The sequence below is a fragment of the Leptodactylus fuscus genome, chromosome 8, assembly GCF_031893055.1.
Source record: "Leptodactylus fuscus isolate aLepFus1 chromosome 8, aLepFus1.hap2, whole genome shotgun sequence".
In the NCBI taxonomy this organism is placed as follows: domain Eukaryota; kingdom Metazoa; phylum Chordata; class Amphibia; order Anura; family Leptodactylidae; genus Leptodactylus; species Leptodactylus fuscus.
Window position 1 is genome coordinate 4456059 of NC_134272.1, and position 17617 is coordinate 4473675.

At 44.8% G+C, this 17617-nt stretch overlaps 1 protein-coding gene across 1 annotated transcript in view; it reads left to right on the plus strand.

The window, feature by feature from the left end:
- FAM20C (FAM20C golgi associated secretory pathway kinase) overlaps positions 1-17617 on the plus strand; it is a 107355-nt gene that overhangs the window by 74657 nt on the left and 15081 nt on the right. The window contains exons 5-6 of the mRNA XM_075285078.1: positions 2423-2538; positions 16800-16980. Of these exons, the coding sequence (XP_075141179.1) occupies positions 2423-2538; positions 16800-16980 (297 nt within the window). The remainder of the gene's footprint in view (positions 1-2422; positions 2539-16799; positions 16981-17617) is intronic.

Here is a 17617-nt window from a genome sequence, read left to right on the forward strand (position 1 = left end):
TTGTCCTATACTCTCCTTGTCCTATACTCTCCTTGTCCTATATATTCCTTGTCCTATGCTTTCCTTGTCCTATACTCTCCTTGTCCTATACTCTCCTTGTCCTATATATTCCTTGTCCTATGCTTTCCTTCTCCTATACTTTCCTTGTCCTATACTTTCCTTGTCCTATACTCTCTTTGTCCTATACTCTCCTTGTCCTATACTTTCCTTGTCCTATACTTTCCTTGTCCTATATATTCCTTGTCCTATACTTTCCTTGTCCTATACTCTCTTTGTCCTATACTCTCCTTGTCCTATACTTTCCTTGTCCTATACTTTCCTTGTCCTATACTTTCCATGTGTCCTATACTTTCCATGTGTCCTATATATTCCTTGTCCTATATATTCCTTGTCCTATACTCTCCTTGTCCTATACTTTCCTTGTCCTATACTTTCCATGTGTCCTATATATTCCTTTTGTCCTATACTCTCCTTCTCCTATACTTTCCTTGTCCTATACTTTCCTTGTCCTATATATTCCTTGTCCTATACTTTCCTTGTCCTATACTTTCCTTGTCCTATATATTCCTTGTCCTATACTTTCCTTGTCCTATACTTTCCTTGTCCTATATATTCCTTGTCCTATACTTTCCTTGTCCTATACTCTCCTTGTCCTATACTTTCCTTAACCTATATATTCCTTGTCCTATATATTCCTTGTCCTATACTTTCCTTGTCCTATACTCTCCTTGTCCTATACTTTCCTTGTCCTATATATTCCTTGTCCTATACTTTCCTTGTCCTATACTCTCCTTGTCCTATACTTTCCTTAACCTATATATTCCTTGTCCTATATATTCCTTGTCCTATACTTTCCTTGTCCTATACTCTCGTTGTCCTATACTTTCCTTAACCTATATATTCCTTGTCCTATATATTCCTTGTCCTATACTTTCCTTGTCCTATACTCTCCTTGTCCTATACTTTCCTTGTCCTATACTCTCCTTGTCCTATACTTTCCTTGTCCTATACTTTCCTTAACCTATATATTCCTTGTCCTATATATTCCTTGTCCTATACTTTCCTTGTCCTATACTCTCCTTGTCCTATACTTTCCTTGTCCTACAGTATATATTACTTCTCCTATACTTTTCTTGTCCTATATTCTCCATTAAGACCTTTCTCTAGTCCGAACCATTTCTACATCCCCTAAATCATAGCCGGGAATCATAAACCCATAACAAGCGAGACAACAAGCGATTCAGCGCTGAGCAATGTCAGTGATTTACAGACTGCGCCGCTACGAAGGGACACATTTAATACGGCCTCAGTGAGCCAAACCCGAGCAGATGGAGCGGCCTCATCCAGCGCTTATTGGGCCGCCGACTTAAAGGGGACTACATGGTAATCTTGTCCGTGTAATCTGAAATCAGACGTCAACAGACACAGATACACGGAGAACTGCAGAGTGCATTAGGCGACCCATGTAATGCTAATTAGGGCGCCATATGCGAGACTGGCCATATGCTATTCCTATAGGGAGGGGGTGTCTGCAGTCCTGGGCACGAGGCGGATCCGGGTCTGTGTATTCTCAGCTATTCAGAGATGAAGGGGGAAGATTTTATGGAATTTTTTTTGCCATTGAAACAGGTTTATAGCAATGAACATTTTGATTCCGGGGGGTTGTAGTATATTATTTCAGGATATTTTGTTCTATCCAGGGAACAGACTTTGGAAGGATAGTCACATAATAAAATTTAGATGTAATGTACAGATGTAGCCAACTTTAACTTGACACATAACATGTTAACAACACCATGGCACAGAGGGTTAACTCATTTCTTTGGGTTTTCATTCGCTTTTATTGTTTAGTAGAGTAAAATATAGGGGGTATCTTGCTGATCGGCGTGGGTCAGACCACTGGAATCCGTACCGATGACCGCACACCGCGCCATTCATTTCATTGGGACCGCTGGAGCTAGTGGAGGGACAATAGAGAAACAAAAGAGTTTGTAACCAAATAACATCGGGGAACTACAACTCCAGCAAGCTGTAAGAATCCCAAGAATTGTAGGGAGTTGTAGTCTAACAAATATTGTGCCCTGATATTGTGGGATGTTGTATAGGGCCGAGAACACAAACTCTACTTGGAAGGTAACTTAGCAATAAACCTTGTAGACCTTTGTCGGGATCTTCCTTGTCTTCTTCCTCTCCTTGCCGTTATTTGCCGCCTCCTTATCTGCTTGTGATGAAGCTATGGCTGTAGCTCTTAAAGGATTAGACATCCCTCGATACAAGCCATCAACTTTTATGTCCTTGAAATTGTGACATTGTCAGTGTAGGAGAAAGCCTTGAGAATAATGGCCTGTGGTCATCTCCAGCAATATCGGCTCGCCGTCTCCCCATAATACAATATATTACGCTTTCCTATTACTCCTTGCAGGATTCTGGATTTTCGACGTGTTCCACCTGTCGCTGGTAGATTGGTGAACATGACCAAAGAAATAAGAGATGTGACGAGGGATAAGAAACTCTGGAGGACGTTTTTCATTTCTCCAGGTAACAGAAGCTTCATGTCTGACTCATGTCAGGAATATATTGGATTTTACTTGTGCATTTGTATTGTCAGCTGCTTCATAAGGAGCCTTGTCATCACATAGGTCCGGCCAAACATGGATAGCCTGTGGACGTGTCATAGATGTCTGAGATGTTAATGCACCTTTAAGGGAATACTATCATATTTTCTATGAGTTTTTGGTGATTTAAAAAAAAATCTGCAGTTTTCACTCTGGCAACAAAGCCTAATAATAGTCTGACACTTCCCATAGAGGATTCACAATAAGTGACGGTTACAACTTTTCTACTTCCCCTCCCTGCACAATGACCTCTGCACAGGTCACATCTAGAAAAGTCTCCTCCCATAGACTGGATTGAACGTCTCCAGGCTGTTGTGTCTATGGTCTATGTGGCTGCTGTAAAGCAAATCTTTAATGGCTCAGACAAGATGGCCGACCCCATAAATTGTTACAGAAAATACAGTATTTAAAAAAAAAAAAAAAATCTACAATCAGAAAGTGAAACAAAGTTTCAAAAATAGTCTCTGGTTAAATGAGTAAAAAGAAAACATGTATAGGTGATACATTCCCTTTAAGAGATTTGTATTAGGACAACGTTGGAGCTTTAGTTTCCTATTCTAGTGCTCTGAAACCTTTGGATTGACCTACAGTTACACAATAAACGCTTGGATACCTGCAGCCCATGACTCGTATGTTCAACTCCCAAATTTGTAATCCTTTGGATAGGGAAATAAGATAAGAGTTTGGCCAATTGGGGAAGGTTTATCCTAGTGGTTGTGACTTGACCCTGATGCAAAATGTGGCACATCTAAGATCAAATTTTGGTATAAACTTCTATAACTGCACCAGACATATCATTGAGCATCAGTCACTGTGATAAATCTGGGGTATTCTAATACTGTCTGTCTACGATTACACAGTCTGATGGGAAATGTGGCCATCGTTACAGACTTACTAATGATCTGTGCCAGGATTCTGTATAACTTGTGCCACAAATGACTACACGTCTTACGCCACATTTATTAATTGTCATACACTTGGTGCACTTTATCTAACATGGGGGTGTGGCTTATTCAAAAGGGGAGGGATTTAGTGTGAAAAGGAACATGGAATCAGTTATGACATTGTCTGCCAAAAATGCACAATTTTCCGTGTTACTAGGCCAACCAAAAGGTAATGCAAAACTAAACTAGACAGTCTAAGGATTCATGTAGTATTAGGCACTGTGATAAAACTGTATAGTTGTGCTTTACCCTGTATTAGATAGTATTACTAAACCCGCCCCACTTTCTCTCTCCGTGTTGTGGAGTTAATGACCACTAAGCATACCTCCCAACTTTTGAAGAACTGAAAGAGGGACAAAATGTGTGGCAAATTGAGCTCCACCCACTTTTATGTTGACTCTGCCGATTCTCATTCATTTTTCATGTGCCCCCACGCAGTATAATCCTCCTACAGTCACCCGTAAATTATATGCCCCCCCTCTATCTCTCCCCCAGTTTCATATACACCCTTCATATGCCCCCAGTTTCATGTCCCCCCATCTCTGTCCCCAGATTCATGTCCCCTCCATCTCTGCCCCCAGATTCATGTCCCTCCATCTCTGCCCCCAGATTCATGTCCCCCCATCTCTGCCCCCAGATTCATGTCCCCCATCTCTGTCCCAGTTTCATGTCAACCCATCTCTGCCCCCAGATTCATGTCCCTCCATCTCTGCCCCCAGATTCATGTCCCTCCATCTCTGGCCCCCAGATTCATGTCCCCCCAGATTCATGTCCCCCCTCCATCTCTGCCCCCAGTTTCATGTCCCCCCTCCATCTCTGCCCCCAGTTTCATGTCCCCCCATCTCTGCCCCCAGTTTCATGTCCCCCCATCTCTGCCCCCAGATTCATGTCCCCCCATCTCTGCCCCCAGTTTCATGTCCCCCATCTCAGCCCCCAGTTTCATGTCCCCCCATCTCTGCCCCCAGATTCATGTCCCCCCATCTCTGCCCCCAGTTTCATGTCCCCCCATCTCTGCCCCCAGTTTCATGTCCCCCCATCTCTGCCCCCAGATTCATGTCCTTCCATCTCTGCCCCAGATTCATGTCCTCCATCTCTGCCCCCAGATTAATGCCACCCCATCTCTGCCCCCCGATTCATGTCCCCCATCTCTTCCCCAGATTCATGTCCCCCCTTCTCTTCCCCCAGATTCATGTCCCCCCTTCTCTTTCCCCAGATTCATGTCCCCCCATCTCTGCCCCCAGATTCATGTCCCCCCATCTCTGCCCCCAGATTCATGTCCCCCCATCTCTGCCCCCAGATTCATGTCCCCCATCTCTGCTTCCAGATTCATGTCCCCCATCTCTTCTCCCAGATTATTGTTCCCCCATCTCTGCCCCCAGATTCATGTCCCCCTGTCTCTGCCCCAGAATCATGTCCCCCCAACTCTGCCCCCAGTGTCATGCCATCCTCTCCTTCATCTGCCCCCAGTTTCATGTTCCACCTCAATGTCTACACACATTAAACTCACCTTTTCCTCGCTCCCCCGCCGCTCTCTCCGCAGTCTCGCTAACACAGTTGTAGGTGCGATGTGACGTCATCACATTGCATCTATACATCCACTAGCTGGAGCGCAGAGGCAAAGCAAGGAACTGAGCTGTGACAGCTCCTTGCTTTAGTCGCGTATGTATTCAACTCAGATCTGCGTCCTCCAGATGCAGATCTGAGTTGAAATCGGGACATACCTCCCTCCAACCGGGACCGGGACACCGATTGCAGATGATGGAAACAGGACACCGAAATCGTGAATGTCCCGCGGAAATAGGGACAGTTGGGAGGTATGCACTAAGTGTTACCATTCGGGGAGCGCAGAGCTGATTTGGACTCCACGTTTGGGATTGGAGTGCTCCTTTAATATCCAGCATCGTGTTAATAATACGTCTGCTGGAAAATCACGTCCGGAGCGTGTGAGGCCCCATTTCTGAGTATGATAAATAATAGGGCCGGCTCTTTGTGCCCGGTAATATCAGGCATGCGGCATATTCCTTCCATTTATCACAGTTACTCATTTGGGAGCTGTGTTCACTCCGGGGACGCCGGAGCCGTGTTTGCAGGTCAGATCCTCTCGCTATTGTCTTACTGAAGGAGCGGGCTAATAGCATTCTCGCCCCTTGAGTAATGATTGAAGATGTTACAGTATTGGTGAAGCACTTTCCTGAGCTCCTGCGCTGATTCTTGAGCGTGCAGCCACTAATGACATGTAATGCATTCGCCTAGCACTTGTTAATTATACCGCCATTAGCATGCAGCCGACCGTCCTTGCGCTCCCAGCGAGCTCGCTTATTTATTGGACCTGAAATTTGCTTCATCTGTAAATGGAACGCGATCAGGATTTGATGGGCTGTAAGTAGACACAGTCCATAAAACATGGACACATACAAAGATGACAAGGCCCATGAATCAGATTCATAAATAATTTACCGCACATGTTGGGCCGGTGTCATCATTTTGGCAGGGAGACGCTGAAATCTATTACATCAGTCGAAAGCTGAGGTCAGAAGAAGCGGCGAGAGGAGTTTGACGGCTGGATCTAAGGACGGGACTATAATTGGACATGGATGAAGCTTCCCGATTCTCATGTCCTACAGAGCGGTATATCAGTGCAGGAGCCGCTACACACACAGTATATTGTCCATTATGTGCCCCATGTAATATAAGACTCCCACAGTGTAATGACCTGGCAGTATAATGTCCCCGGGGCCCACATACTATAATGCCACGTTAGGACCACGCCACAGTATATTGTATATCATTCCAACCTCTCGCACAAAGTATACAATGCTGCAAGGTCAAACACAGTATATAGGGCCCACAGGTCCCACACAGTATATAGTGTCCCCAGATCCCACACAGTATACAGGGCCTCCAGGCCCCACACAGTATATAGTGCCCCCAGGTCCCACACAGTATATAGTGCCCCCAGACCAGGCCGCACACAGTATATAGTGCCCCCAGACCAGGCCGCACACAGTATATAGTGCCCCCAGACCAGGCCCCACACAGTATATAGTGCCCCCAGACCAGGCCGCACACAGTATATAGTGCCCCCAGGTCCCACACAGTATATAGTGCCCCCAGACCAGGCCGCACACAGTATATAGTGCCCCCAGGTCCCACACAGTATATAGTGCCCCCAGACCAGGCCGCACACAGTATATAGTGCCCCCAGACCAGGCCGCACACAGTATATAGTGCCCCCAGACCAGGCCCCACACAGTATATAGTGCCCCCAGACCAGGCCGCACACAGTATATAGTGCCCCCAGGCCCCACACAGTATATAGTGCCCCCAGACCAGGCCGCACACAGTATATAGTGCCCCCAGACCAGGCCGCACACAGTATATAGTGTCCCCAGGCCCCACACAGTATATAGTGCCCCCAGGCCCCACACAGTATATAGTGCCCCCAGGCCCCACACAGTATATAGGGCCCCCAGACCAGGCCCTGCACAGTATATAGTGCCCCCAGGACCCACACAGTATATAGTGCCCCCAGACCCCACACAGTATATAGGGCCCCCAGACCAGGCCCTGCACAGTATATAGTGCCCCCAGGACCCACACAGTATATAGTGCCCCCAGACCCCACACAGTATATAGGGCCCCCAGACCAGGCCCTGCACAGTATATAGTGCCCCCAGACCCCACACAGTATATAGTGCCCCCAGACCAGGCCCCACACAGTATATAGTGCCCCCAGGCCCCACAAGTATATAGTGCCACAATGCCAGGCCCTGCACTGTATATAGTGCCACAATGCCAGGCCCCGCACAGTATATAGTGCCCCCAGACCAGGCCCCACACAGTATATAGTGCCCCCAGGCCCCACACAGTATATAGGGTCCTCAGACCAGGCCCCACACAGCTGATCCGCATGGGGGCGACTATATTCAGATCCTTACTAATACTGATGACTTATAGGTTAGGTCCCAGAAAACCACATTAGACAGAACAGCGTCCAAGGGAGAATGTGGCCCCTTTAATTCTACAAATTTATTAGTAACATTAAAGGGGTAATCCAGGATCATAAAACTTCTCAGGAAGTGACATCACATGACAAGTGGATGGGACTGAGCTGCAGCACGGCCATGTGACCAGTGGATGTGATGTCACTTCCTGAGCTGCAGACGCTGCATTTACAGGGGGAGTGTGGGGTCCCCTGTTCTCCTCATCGCTGTAGGACCTCTATAGGGTCTCTACTGGCACATCCTCTTTAAGGGACAAGATTTATTTTCCATTACGAGCGATCTATGACCTGAGGCTCGGCGACCACATTGCAGCAGAGACGGAGCCGATATTCTGTGTTTGGCTTCTGGTTTCTGTTTGTGTTTGTGGTTTACCTGCTTTGTGTAGGAGTCTGCGGCCGCTGTGCACTCGGCAAGACTAAATGAGGATTAAGACCCCGCAGTCTACGGGCTTACTATTAAATAGCAGAAGACGGGGCCATTCATTATAGGGGATGCAGTCAATGAGACTAATGAAGGCCGTGCTGGAAACACAAAGATACGTCAGAATAATCTGCTGCAGCTGCAATATGCTTCATCCTATAAACACGGCTACTGTATATTCAGGAGCGCCCGCGGTAATTGGAGACGCCATTTAGGGAAATCAATATCAGGGACCGAGGGGGGCTTCATCTATTAATAGCTGGTAGTCGAGAAATTGGTAAAGAAAAATTGTGTTACTCCGAAATACATTTTAGATACATTATCCCCTTTTATGTTTATATAGATTATTACTGGCGAGTCTATCCCTGGGAATTCGGCTGCAAATAATGCAATCGTAGACCCGTAATGTGTCCAAAATAAACTATTAACCCTTCCATTTCTGGAAGCATTCTTAGTTTGCACCTGCCTGAAACTTTTGCACAACTGGGAGCTACACTATATTACAGTACAGAGGTGAACACAGTACTAAGCAGAGTATTATATACGAGTCTCTCGGTGTCGTAGATGAAACAACCACGGCACAGAATCACGTTGTCAGACTCGACCGAACCTTGTTATGTGGTTGTTCATTGTCACCGAGCAAAACTACAATGTCCCAATAATTGTCAGGTGTCACTGACTCCCCACTGGGGGCGGGCACAGGAATAAGAGGGGCAATTAGTTATATCAAGTGACAACCTCAGCTCTGCTGCACCTACAAGACGAGAGGTAGTGCAAGCTAAAGAGTTAAATGATTGCAGTTCTTAACCCGAAAATGGTGCAAATAAGCAAAATGCCAGGTTATAATAAGCAATAGGAACATGGCCGGCAGACTGGATGGGCCACGTGGTCGTTTGTGCGTCACTCTTCCGTTTCTATGTCTTAGCCCAAGATCTAATCACATGTAATTCAGACAGTAAAATCCCGAGGCGGTCGGAGTCCTCAGAGACCCTGCCGCTCTATGAATGCTCAGCTTATACTCCACTCATCTGCAGCGCCCTGACCTTTAATTTGACCACTTATCAATTTGCAGCCTTCGAAATGCGTCCATTGTGTCTTCAAGGAGCCGTTCGCTACGTGACTACATCTTCACTCATTATAAATACGGCTAGGTGTTATAGACAGGGGTGTGAACAGGGAACAACTAAAGGCTCTGAGGCTCAGCCTGGACCCCTGCACAACTCCTCACTACCAACAGAAGATTGGTGGGCTCCAACGCCCGGGATCCTCACTGATCAGCTATTGCTGTATTTGTGTGAACGCTGTGGCCTCTTCACAGAAAACCAAGCAGAACGCTTTAGATTTGTGCAGCAATTGTGCTTGGTATCACAGCTCACTTGAATGGGACTGAGCTGCAAACGGTCTATCTGACCAAAGAACATGACATCGCAGAGCAACATAGCTGAGATTGCACCACTACCACTTCTCACAGGTGATCAGTGCAGGGTCTTGGGTTTTGGACCATTGATGATGGCATCTTTTAAGAAAACCTGGAAACCCCCTTTAACACCCTGCCATCATTCCAGGAGGAACAGCAGAGGACTAGCAGGTTCCACAAATAAAATGCAAGAATTGGTGAAGGATGGGAAATGCAGGTTTCCTCCCGTTGCTCGCAGCTGCTCCGCCTGTGTGCCCGCTGTTCGCTTGTTACCTGTATATAGCTATAGCCTTATACCGTGGCCGCGGTCACTGAGCCCCTTACAATGGCACTTGATGGACACATCACAAAGAACATCTCGTGAAATGTGACCATAGCTGTAAATACTAGAGATGAGTCCGTCCTGCGGAGGTCTAAAGGACACAAAGCGCGACACAACAATGCGGGCGCAGGACCGAGCGCGGCAGCCTCTAACTGAACAGAGAAATAAGGAATCTTGACATTTGAGAAGTGGCGCCGGCTCTGCCTCCTGTGGGGCTTGTTATAAATCCTCCATTCCTAACAAGTTTTTATCTCGGTACATAGACCGGTGGGCGTCTCATCATTTCTCATATATTTAATTAGGCCCTTTCTGCACATGCATGACTTCAGAGGAGACGGAGGAAGACACAAGGAAGCCTCTGGTGTCCTGCCGACCAAGAGGAGCCGCCGCCGCCGCAGAGATGAAACGTACCGACGCTCCACAAGGAAGCCATAATGATGTTTGCAGGGCATTCGGCTTCCTAAAGAGTCCCAGAAAGTCACCGGATTAGAGTCTACCGACACCAAAATCTCTTCTGAACCCTCGTATACCCTTATAGAGACACATCGACATAGTGAACGTACAGTTTTTTGTTTCAAAGAGCCATCTTACTGCCGAGAAAACCAACTTTTTTTTTTCTTTAAATCAGTTTTTTTTTTTATGAAAACGCCGCCATTCCATTTATAAAAAGCAAAACCGCGAAGATTTCCCACCAAGAAACCATCAACCCCCACCCAGAATGAGTCCATCTGCTGTCACTATAGCCAGTGCATCAAGTGCAACGAAAATGGGCAAAACTCCCTCCTGATAACCAGCCATGATGTCCTTATTGTGGTCAGGTTATCTTCTCATACATGTAGTGTCCTCCTGATAACCAGCCATGATGTCCTTATTGTGGTCGGGTTATCTTCTCATACATGTAGTGTCCTCCTGATAACCAGCCATGATGTCCTTATTGTGGTCAGGTTATCTTCTCATACATGTAGTGTCCTCCTGATAACCAGCCATGATGTCCTTATTGTGGTCAGGTTATCTTCTCTTACATGTAGTGTCCTCCTGATAACCGGCCATGATGTCCTTATTGTGGTCGGGTTATCTTCTCATACATGTAGTGTCCTCCTGATAACCAGCCATGATGTCCTTATTGTGGTCGGGTTATCTTCTCATACATGTAGTGTCCCCTCCTGATAACCAGCCATGATGTCCTTATTGTGGTCGGGTTATCTTCTCATACATGTAGTGTCCTCTCCTGATAACCAGCCATGATGTCCTTATTGTGGTCAGGTTATCTTCTCTTACATGTAGTGTCCTCCTGATAACCAGCCATGATGTCCTTATTGTGGTCGGGTTATCTTCTCATACATGTAGTGTCCTCTCCTGATAACCAGCCATGATGTCCTTATTGTGGTCGGGTTATCTTCTCATACATGTAGTGTCCTCCTGATAACCAGCCATGATGTCCTTATTGTGGTCGGGTTATCTTCTCATACATGTAGTGTCCCCTCCTGATAACCAGCCATGATGTCCTTATTGTGGTCGGGTTATCTTCTCATACATGTAGTGTCCTCTCCTGATAACCAGCCATGATGTCCTTATTGTGGTCAGGTTATCTTCTCTTACATGTAGTGTCCTCCTGATAACCAGCCATGATGTCCTTATTGTGGTCAGGTTATCTTCTCTTACATGTAGTGTCCTCCTGATAACCAGCCATGATGTCCTTATTGTGGTCGGGTTATCTTCTCATACATGTAGTGTCCTCTCCTGATAACCAGCCATGATGTCCTTATTGTGGTCGGGTTATCTTCTCATACATGTAGTGTCCTCCTGATAACCCGACCACAATAAGGACATCATGGCTGGTTATCTTCTCATACATGTAGTGTCCTCCTGATAACCAGCCATGATGTCCTTATTGTGGTCGGGTTATCTTCTCATACATGTAGTGTCCTCCTGATAACCAGCCATGATGTCCTTATTGTGGTCGGGTTATCTTCTCATACATGTAGCGTCCTCCTGATAACCAGCCATGATGTCCTTATTGTGGTCAGGTTATCTTCTCATACATGTAGTGTTCTCCTGATAACCAGCCATGATGTCCTTATTGTGGTCGGGTTTTCTCATACATGTAGTGTCCTCCTGATAACCAGCAATGATGTCCTTATTGTGGTCGGGATATCTTCTCATACATGTAGTGTCCTCCTGATAACCAGCCATGATGTCCTTATTGTGGTCAGGTTATCTTCTCATACATGTAGTGTCCTCCTGATAGCCAGCCATGATGTCCTTATTGTGGTCGGGATATCTTCTCATACATGTAGTGTCCTCCTGATAACCAGCCATGATGTCCTTATTGTGGTCGGGATATCTTCTCATACATGTAATGTCCCTAGTAATAACCCGACCACAATAAGAACATCCTGGCTCGTTTCTGACCAGTCCAAACCATAGAAAGTTCCTGAATTCTTGGTCTTTGCAAATTGAAGAATGAGAAAATCTTTAAAACTCTGCAAACTGTTTAATTATTTCCATTTGCCAAATTGTTTAGTTTTGAGTTGTCTACACATTTTAATCTGGTTTATGTTCATGGGGAAACCCCTTTAATTTTATGGTGTAAATTTGCATGAAATTAGTGCTATTAAGGTTTCGTTCTCTCAGCTTTGTAATACCGTCTAAGAAGGCAGAACTGATAAATATCCTGTGAAAGATCCTATTGAGTCCGCACAGTTATGATCATTGTCCTTTGTCTCGCGTGTACACAGATCACAGGGTATTGGGGTAATGAATGTGCCTTTTGTTGAGTTTCTGATCTTTTTACTGGATTGAATAGCAGGAGCTCAAATTTAGCTAATAGAGGGGACACTGAAGGGTGAACTAGCTCTACCCGGGATGGTTGGATGGTAAAATCGGAGATTCCTTGTCTATAGTGCCAGTGGTCAGCAGGAGGGACCAAGGTCTGAGCGCTCAGGCTATTCCTTTCGACAGACTCACTGAATGGCCTTATATAGTTCTGCCTACGTGTAGCTGCCGTAACAGCCACTAGAGGGCGATCACCGCATACAAACTGAGTACAGTGGAGTCAGCTCCATCTAGTGGTGGCTGCAGGAAACCAGAATCTTATTATTTATCCTGCATCAAAAAATGGAAACCTTGTTTTGGATAAGGATAATTCGGAGTTTCTATGTAACAATTTCGGATTATATTTTCTGTGTTATTCTGTTCCTATTTAATTTCTCCTAGAAATGTATGAATAAATTGACAACTAGGCCCCTATTGTTTGACACTGTTCAGTCAGTGCTAATAATGTTGAAGTGTGTAAGAACACAGCCCTACTGACAAGTAGTCCTGTGCACAGACCGTATATACATATAACATAGTAGATAATGTGTACTGACCATATAGCTATATCTCATAGTAGATACTGTGCACTGACCATATATATATAACCTAGCAGATACTGTGCACTGACTATATATATAACATAGTAGATACTGGGAATTACACTTATTACATATAAATCCCTTATATATACAATACATATAACATAGTAGATAATGTGTGCTGACCATATAGCTATATCTCATAGTAGATACTGTGCACTGACTGTATATAGATATATCAGCAGCTACTGTGAGTTACTCCCTGTATATACAATAAGACAAATAGTCCTGTGCACTGACCATATATACATATAACATAGTAGATACTGGGAATTACACCTATTACATATATATACCTGATATATACAATACATATAACATAGCAGATACCGTGCACTGACTATATATATAACATAGTACATAGTGTGTGCAGTCTATATACACATATAACATAGTACATACTGTGCACTGACTATCTATATAACCTAGTACATAGTGCACAGTCTATATACACATATATCTGGTATACAGGATCCCAGTAGGATTTTGCAGGCACAGATACTTAGTAACCCTGCTGTTTTGCAGACAGGCAGCGGCACATGAAGCAGCAGAACCGCCGCCCGCCGGAGCATGTAATTTTCGGTTTGGGATAGAATTATCTATAGCATTATTCTAAGTATACACTGCAGGCAGATTGTTTTGTTGAGACATCACAACACATAGAAGCTCAGTACACAAGATTTCATCTGAAGCACATAAGCAAGTAGCCGAGTGTGTGAGATTTCTGCTAACAAATGCAATATATTGTGTTCCTGGGAAGATGGAATGTGAATCAGATGGAAGCGAGACTCCTTCCCTTGTCTTCTCCTTAGAAGATTTCCTTATAAATCATTTATTTTTATCACAAGGGACACTGCTGGGAAAATGAAATAAAATTGTTATCACACCAAGCAAAGAGGCTGCTGGAGAATGTGCCCTGCCTTAAAAGCAGATGGTCCTGCTGGTTATTAAGTAGGTTTTAAATTGCTTTTATCTGTCTTTTTGTGATTTTTTTTTTTGTTTCTTTTTTTTTTTTTGAGAATTGGGAATTCTTATAAAAGAAGCAGCTCCGGACGGTATCTGAGTGTATATCAGAACGGAGATTTCCTGCATTTACCCTAATTGCAAAGCTTGAGCTTAAAGTATGTAAAATAACACTTACCCTATAGAGGTCATAGGGGGGAAACATTGCCCTTAAGGAAAGGGTTAACAAAGAGGTTTGTGTTACAATGAATGGGGGTAAATCTAATTAGAATAAAGGTCTGATTTTTTATTAATTTCCAGAAACAGCGCCCCACTTGTCCACAGGTCAGGTCTGGTATTGCAGTTAATTCCTCCCAGACCGAGCCTGTGGACATAAGTAGCACTGTCAGGTACAAATGTAGACCCTGACCACTAACCTAATGCAAGACCGTTCATTTCTGGGCCCCATTACAGCTGCTATCCATATAGCCAATAATAGAGGTAGTCACTGATTTTAGGGGAGGTCTAGATTGTGTTCACTTCAAGTCTGTTCCTCAAGGACACTCAAAGCCTTCGCTACTTCACTTATTGGGACTGAAGTCCAGATCACTTTATGACTGGTTAGGCCTGATGAAGGACGCTGCGTCATCCAAATAGTGGAAAACCAATAAATTAATAATATGTAGGTTTGACAAAGACATTTCGGAGACACATACCTAGTTTTTGGAGGAAGGGCTTCATCCATCTGCTTATAGTATGTGCTTTTGTTCCTCATGGGCGGAGCCTTTATGTATCCCACCTCCTCTTAGAATGTTATGACTTCTATATCTACATTATACTTAGAATATTATCACTACTACATAGTTACATTGTAGATGAGGTTGGATGAAGACATCAGTCCGTCAAGTCCAACCTATAACCCAATAGACTATAATGGAAGCTACACTCATGATATAAAGGTATAAACCCATCTGAGGGTTGTCAGTATATACTTATAAGGGGAAAATGTGTGTTGGGGGGTCACTCACTTCAGAGCTTGTAAGGAAAGGTCCTGTCATGGTGGAAATAAAACATCTACATAGTACGCAACCCTCCAGAACCATCACCCAAAAAGAGTCAGGGGTCAGCGACCTAGAAACACATTCCCTATGTACAGAAATGCTTGAGACGCGGCAGTTCACAACACAACCAGTAGGTGGCCACACATAGAAGAGATATCTTGTGACAGAATATCAGAAAATCCTGTTGTTTCCTAAAGCTGTTTATCTGGACACGGGCAGGTGAGAAGGGTAAAGAAGGAGACGTCTGTATCTGCTGAGGGACTTGGCATCTCTTCGTTCCTGTAATAGCTCCTGATGTGTTTTACTTACTTTCCTGCCACAGACGATACAATAACAGAGTCCAATCCACTTAAAGCCTCTCCTTCTATGTAAGTCTCCATCTAAAACCAAGCAAAATAACACACTATTTTGTAGCAAAATGACACAGGGCGCTCTTATTCCCGTATTCGGAGTCTGCGCTGCCAAAACGCCTTAATAATTTGCAATTTAGTTTCGGCGCCGGCTGTAACACTTCTCCTTGGCTGATAAAGTTCTCCCTGTGAAATCTGTCAATATTTTTATTCAATATTCAGTAATGTTCTGTATGGAGATGGTTAGGCGGCTCCACCAAATTCAATCTGGGACTCGCTTCCCTCTATAATTCCGAGGCATCAGCATTTTGATTGCGTTAACGGCGGATTATTTTCACCCGTCCCCATTTGTCTGTTTTGTAGACTGGGGGAATTTGTTTAGCGACAGTGCGGAGGCGCGGCGGGCTCTTATCTCCAATCTCCTGAGTTTAAGGAGGATTTTTTTTCTCTTTTGACTAGTAACTTGACTAGCGCCATTTATTAGGAGGCAATTAAACATGTTGTCGTGTCTGTAAATCGACCAGGGAGAGCAGAAATAATGATAAAATTAGATTTATCAGCCGTATCCAGCAGCCAGCGGCATCACGCGCGGAGAATTCAATATGGATATCTGATATTTGGACGGAACGAAGACTCGAGACACGAGAGATTGTATTATTGTGTCTGTTTTCTTGCAAATGTGAAATAATTCTCGATGGGATCGTTATTGATGGGAGGAAGGAACCTTCTCAGAATTACTTGCATGGCCGAAATCAACTTTTTGTACAAATTGTTGCAAAAAATGTGATGAATGCAGCAATAAGAGTCAGAATAGTGAGGTGTGGGGATGAACAAGACGCTATACGGCGCGATATGGAGGCATCATAGGACCATGCTTCCGGCTTTGTACTGCACCATAAGGACCGTATAGGGAGTGGTGCAGACTCTGAGAACATTGCTGTGGCCCTAAACATGTCTCATACTTGGGCACTTTATGTGCCGGACACATCACGAAAATCGGGTGTGATTATATGTCCATGTCACAAACATGGCGGTGACCTATACCAAAAAAGGGTGGTGGTGTTCTAAAATGGGGCGATGGTCAATGAAAATTTTTGGATACATTTTGTTAAAAGTTGCAAGAACATGATCTGAACGCCTGGTTACCTGAATCGATGACATTGTCCTTGACCTGTGCCTGGACGTTACTCTGAAGACTGTGATGATTTTATATGGAAATCCTTTATCTTCTCTTTTCTTGCTGTTGGTAGTTTCCAGTTCGGAGAGTAATCGACCGAAACTAACTCATCATCGTTTGTTTTCTTACAGCAAACAACATTTGTTTCTATGGAGAATGTTCTTACTACTGTTCGACGGAACATGCCCTCTGCGGAAAGCCAGATCAGATAGAAGGATCCTTGGCCGCTTTCCTCCCAGACTTGTCTTTAGCAAAACGGAAGACTTGGAGGAATCCATGGAGACGCTCATATCATAAACGCAAAAAAGCTGAGTAAGTGCGAGATACTTCTATATTATAAGGGTCATGACCTGTATATTATAGGGAGTCTGTCACAAGAACCCAACATAGCAACCCATCTTCACAGACAGGTTACAGTCACCCGAATCAGTGCATATAACACCAGCCCTGCAGTTAGATAGGTTACTGTCACCAGAACCAGCATATCACCCCAGCCCTGCAGATAGATAGGTTACTGTCACCAGACCCAGCATATCACCCCAGCCCTGCAGATAGATAGGTTACTGTCACCAGAACCAGCATATCACCCCAGCCCTGCAGATAGATAGGTTACTGTCACCAGTACCAGCATATCACCCCAGCCCTGCAGATAGATAGGTTACTGTCACCAGAACCAGCATATCACCCCAGCCCTGCAGATAGATAGGTTACTGTCACCAGACCAGCATATCACCCCAGCCCTGCAGATAGATAGGTTACTGTCACCAGACCAGCATATCACCCCAGTCCTGCAGATAGATAGGTTACTGTCACCAGACCAGCATATCACCCCAGTCCTGCAGATAGATAGGTTACTGTCACCAGAACCAGCATATCACCCCAGCCCTGCAGATAGATAGGTTACTGTCACCAGACCCAGCATATCACCCCAGCCCTGCAGATAGATAGG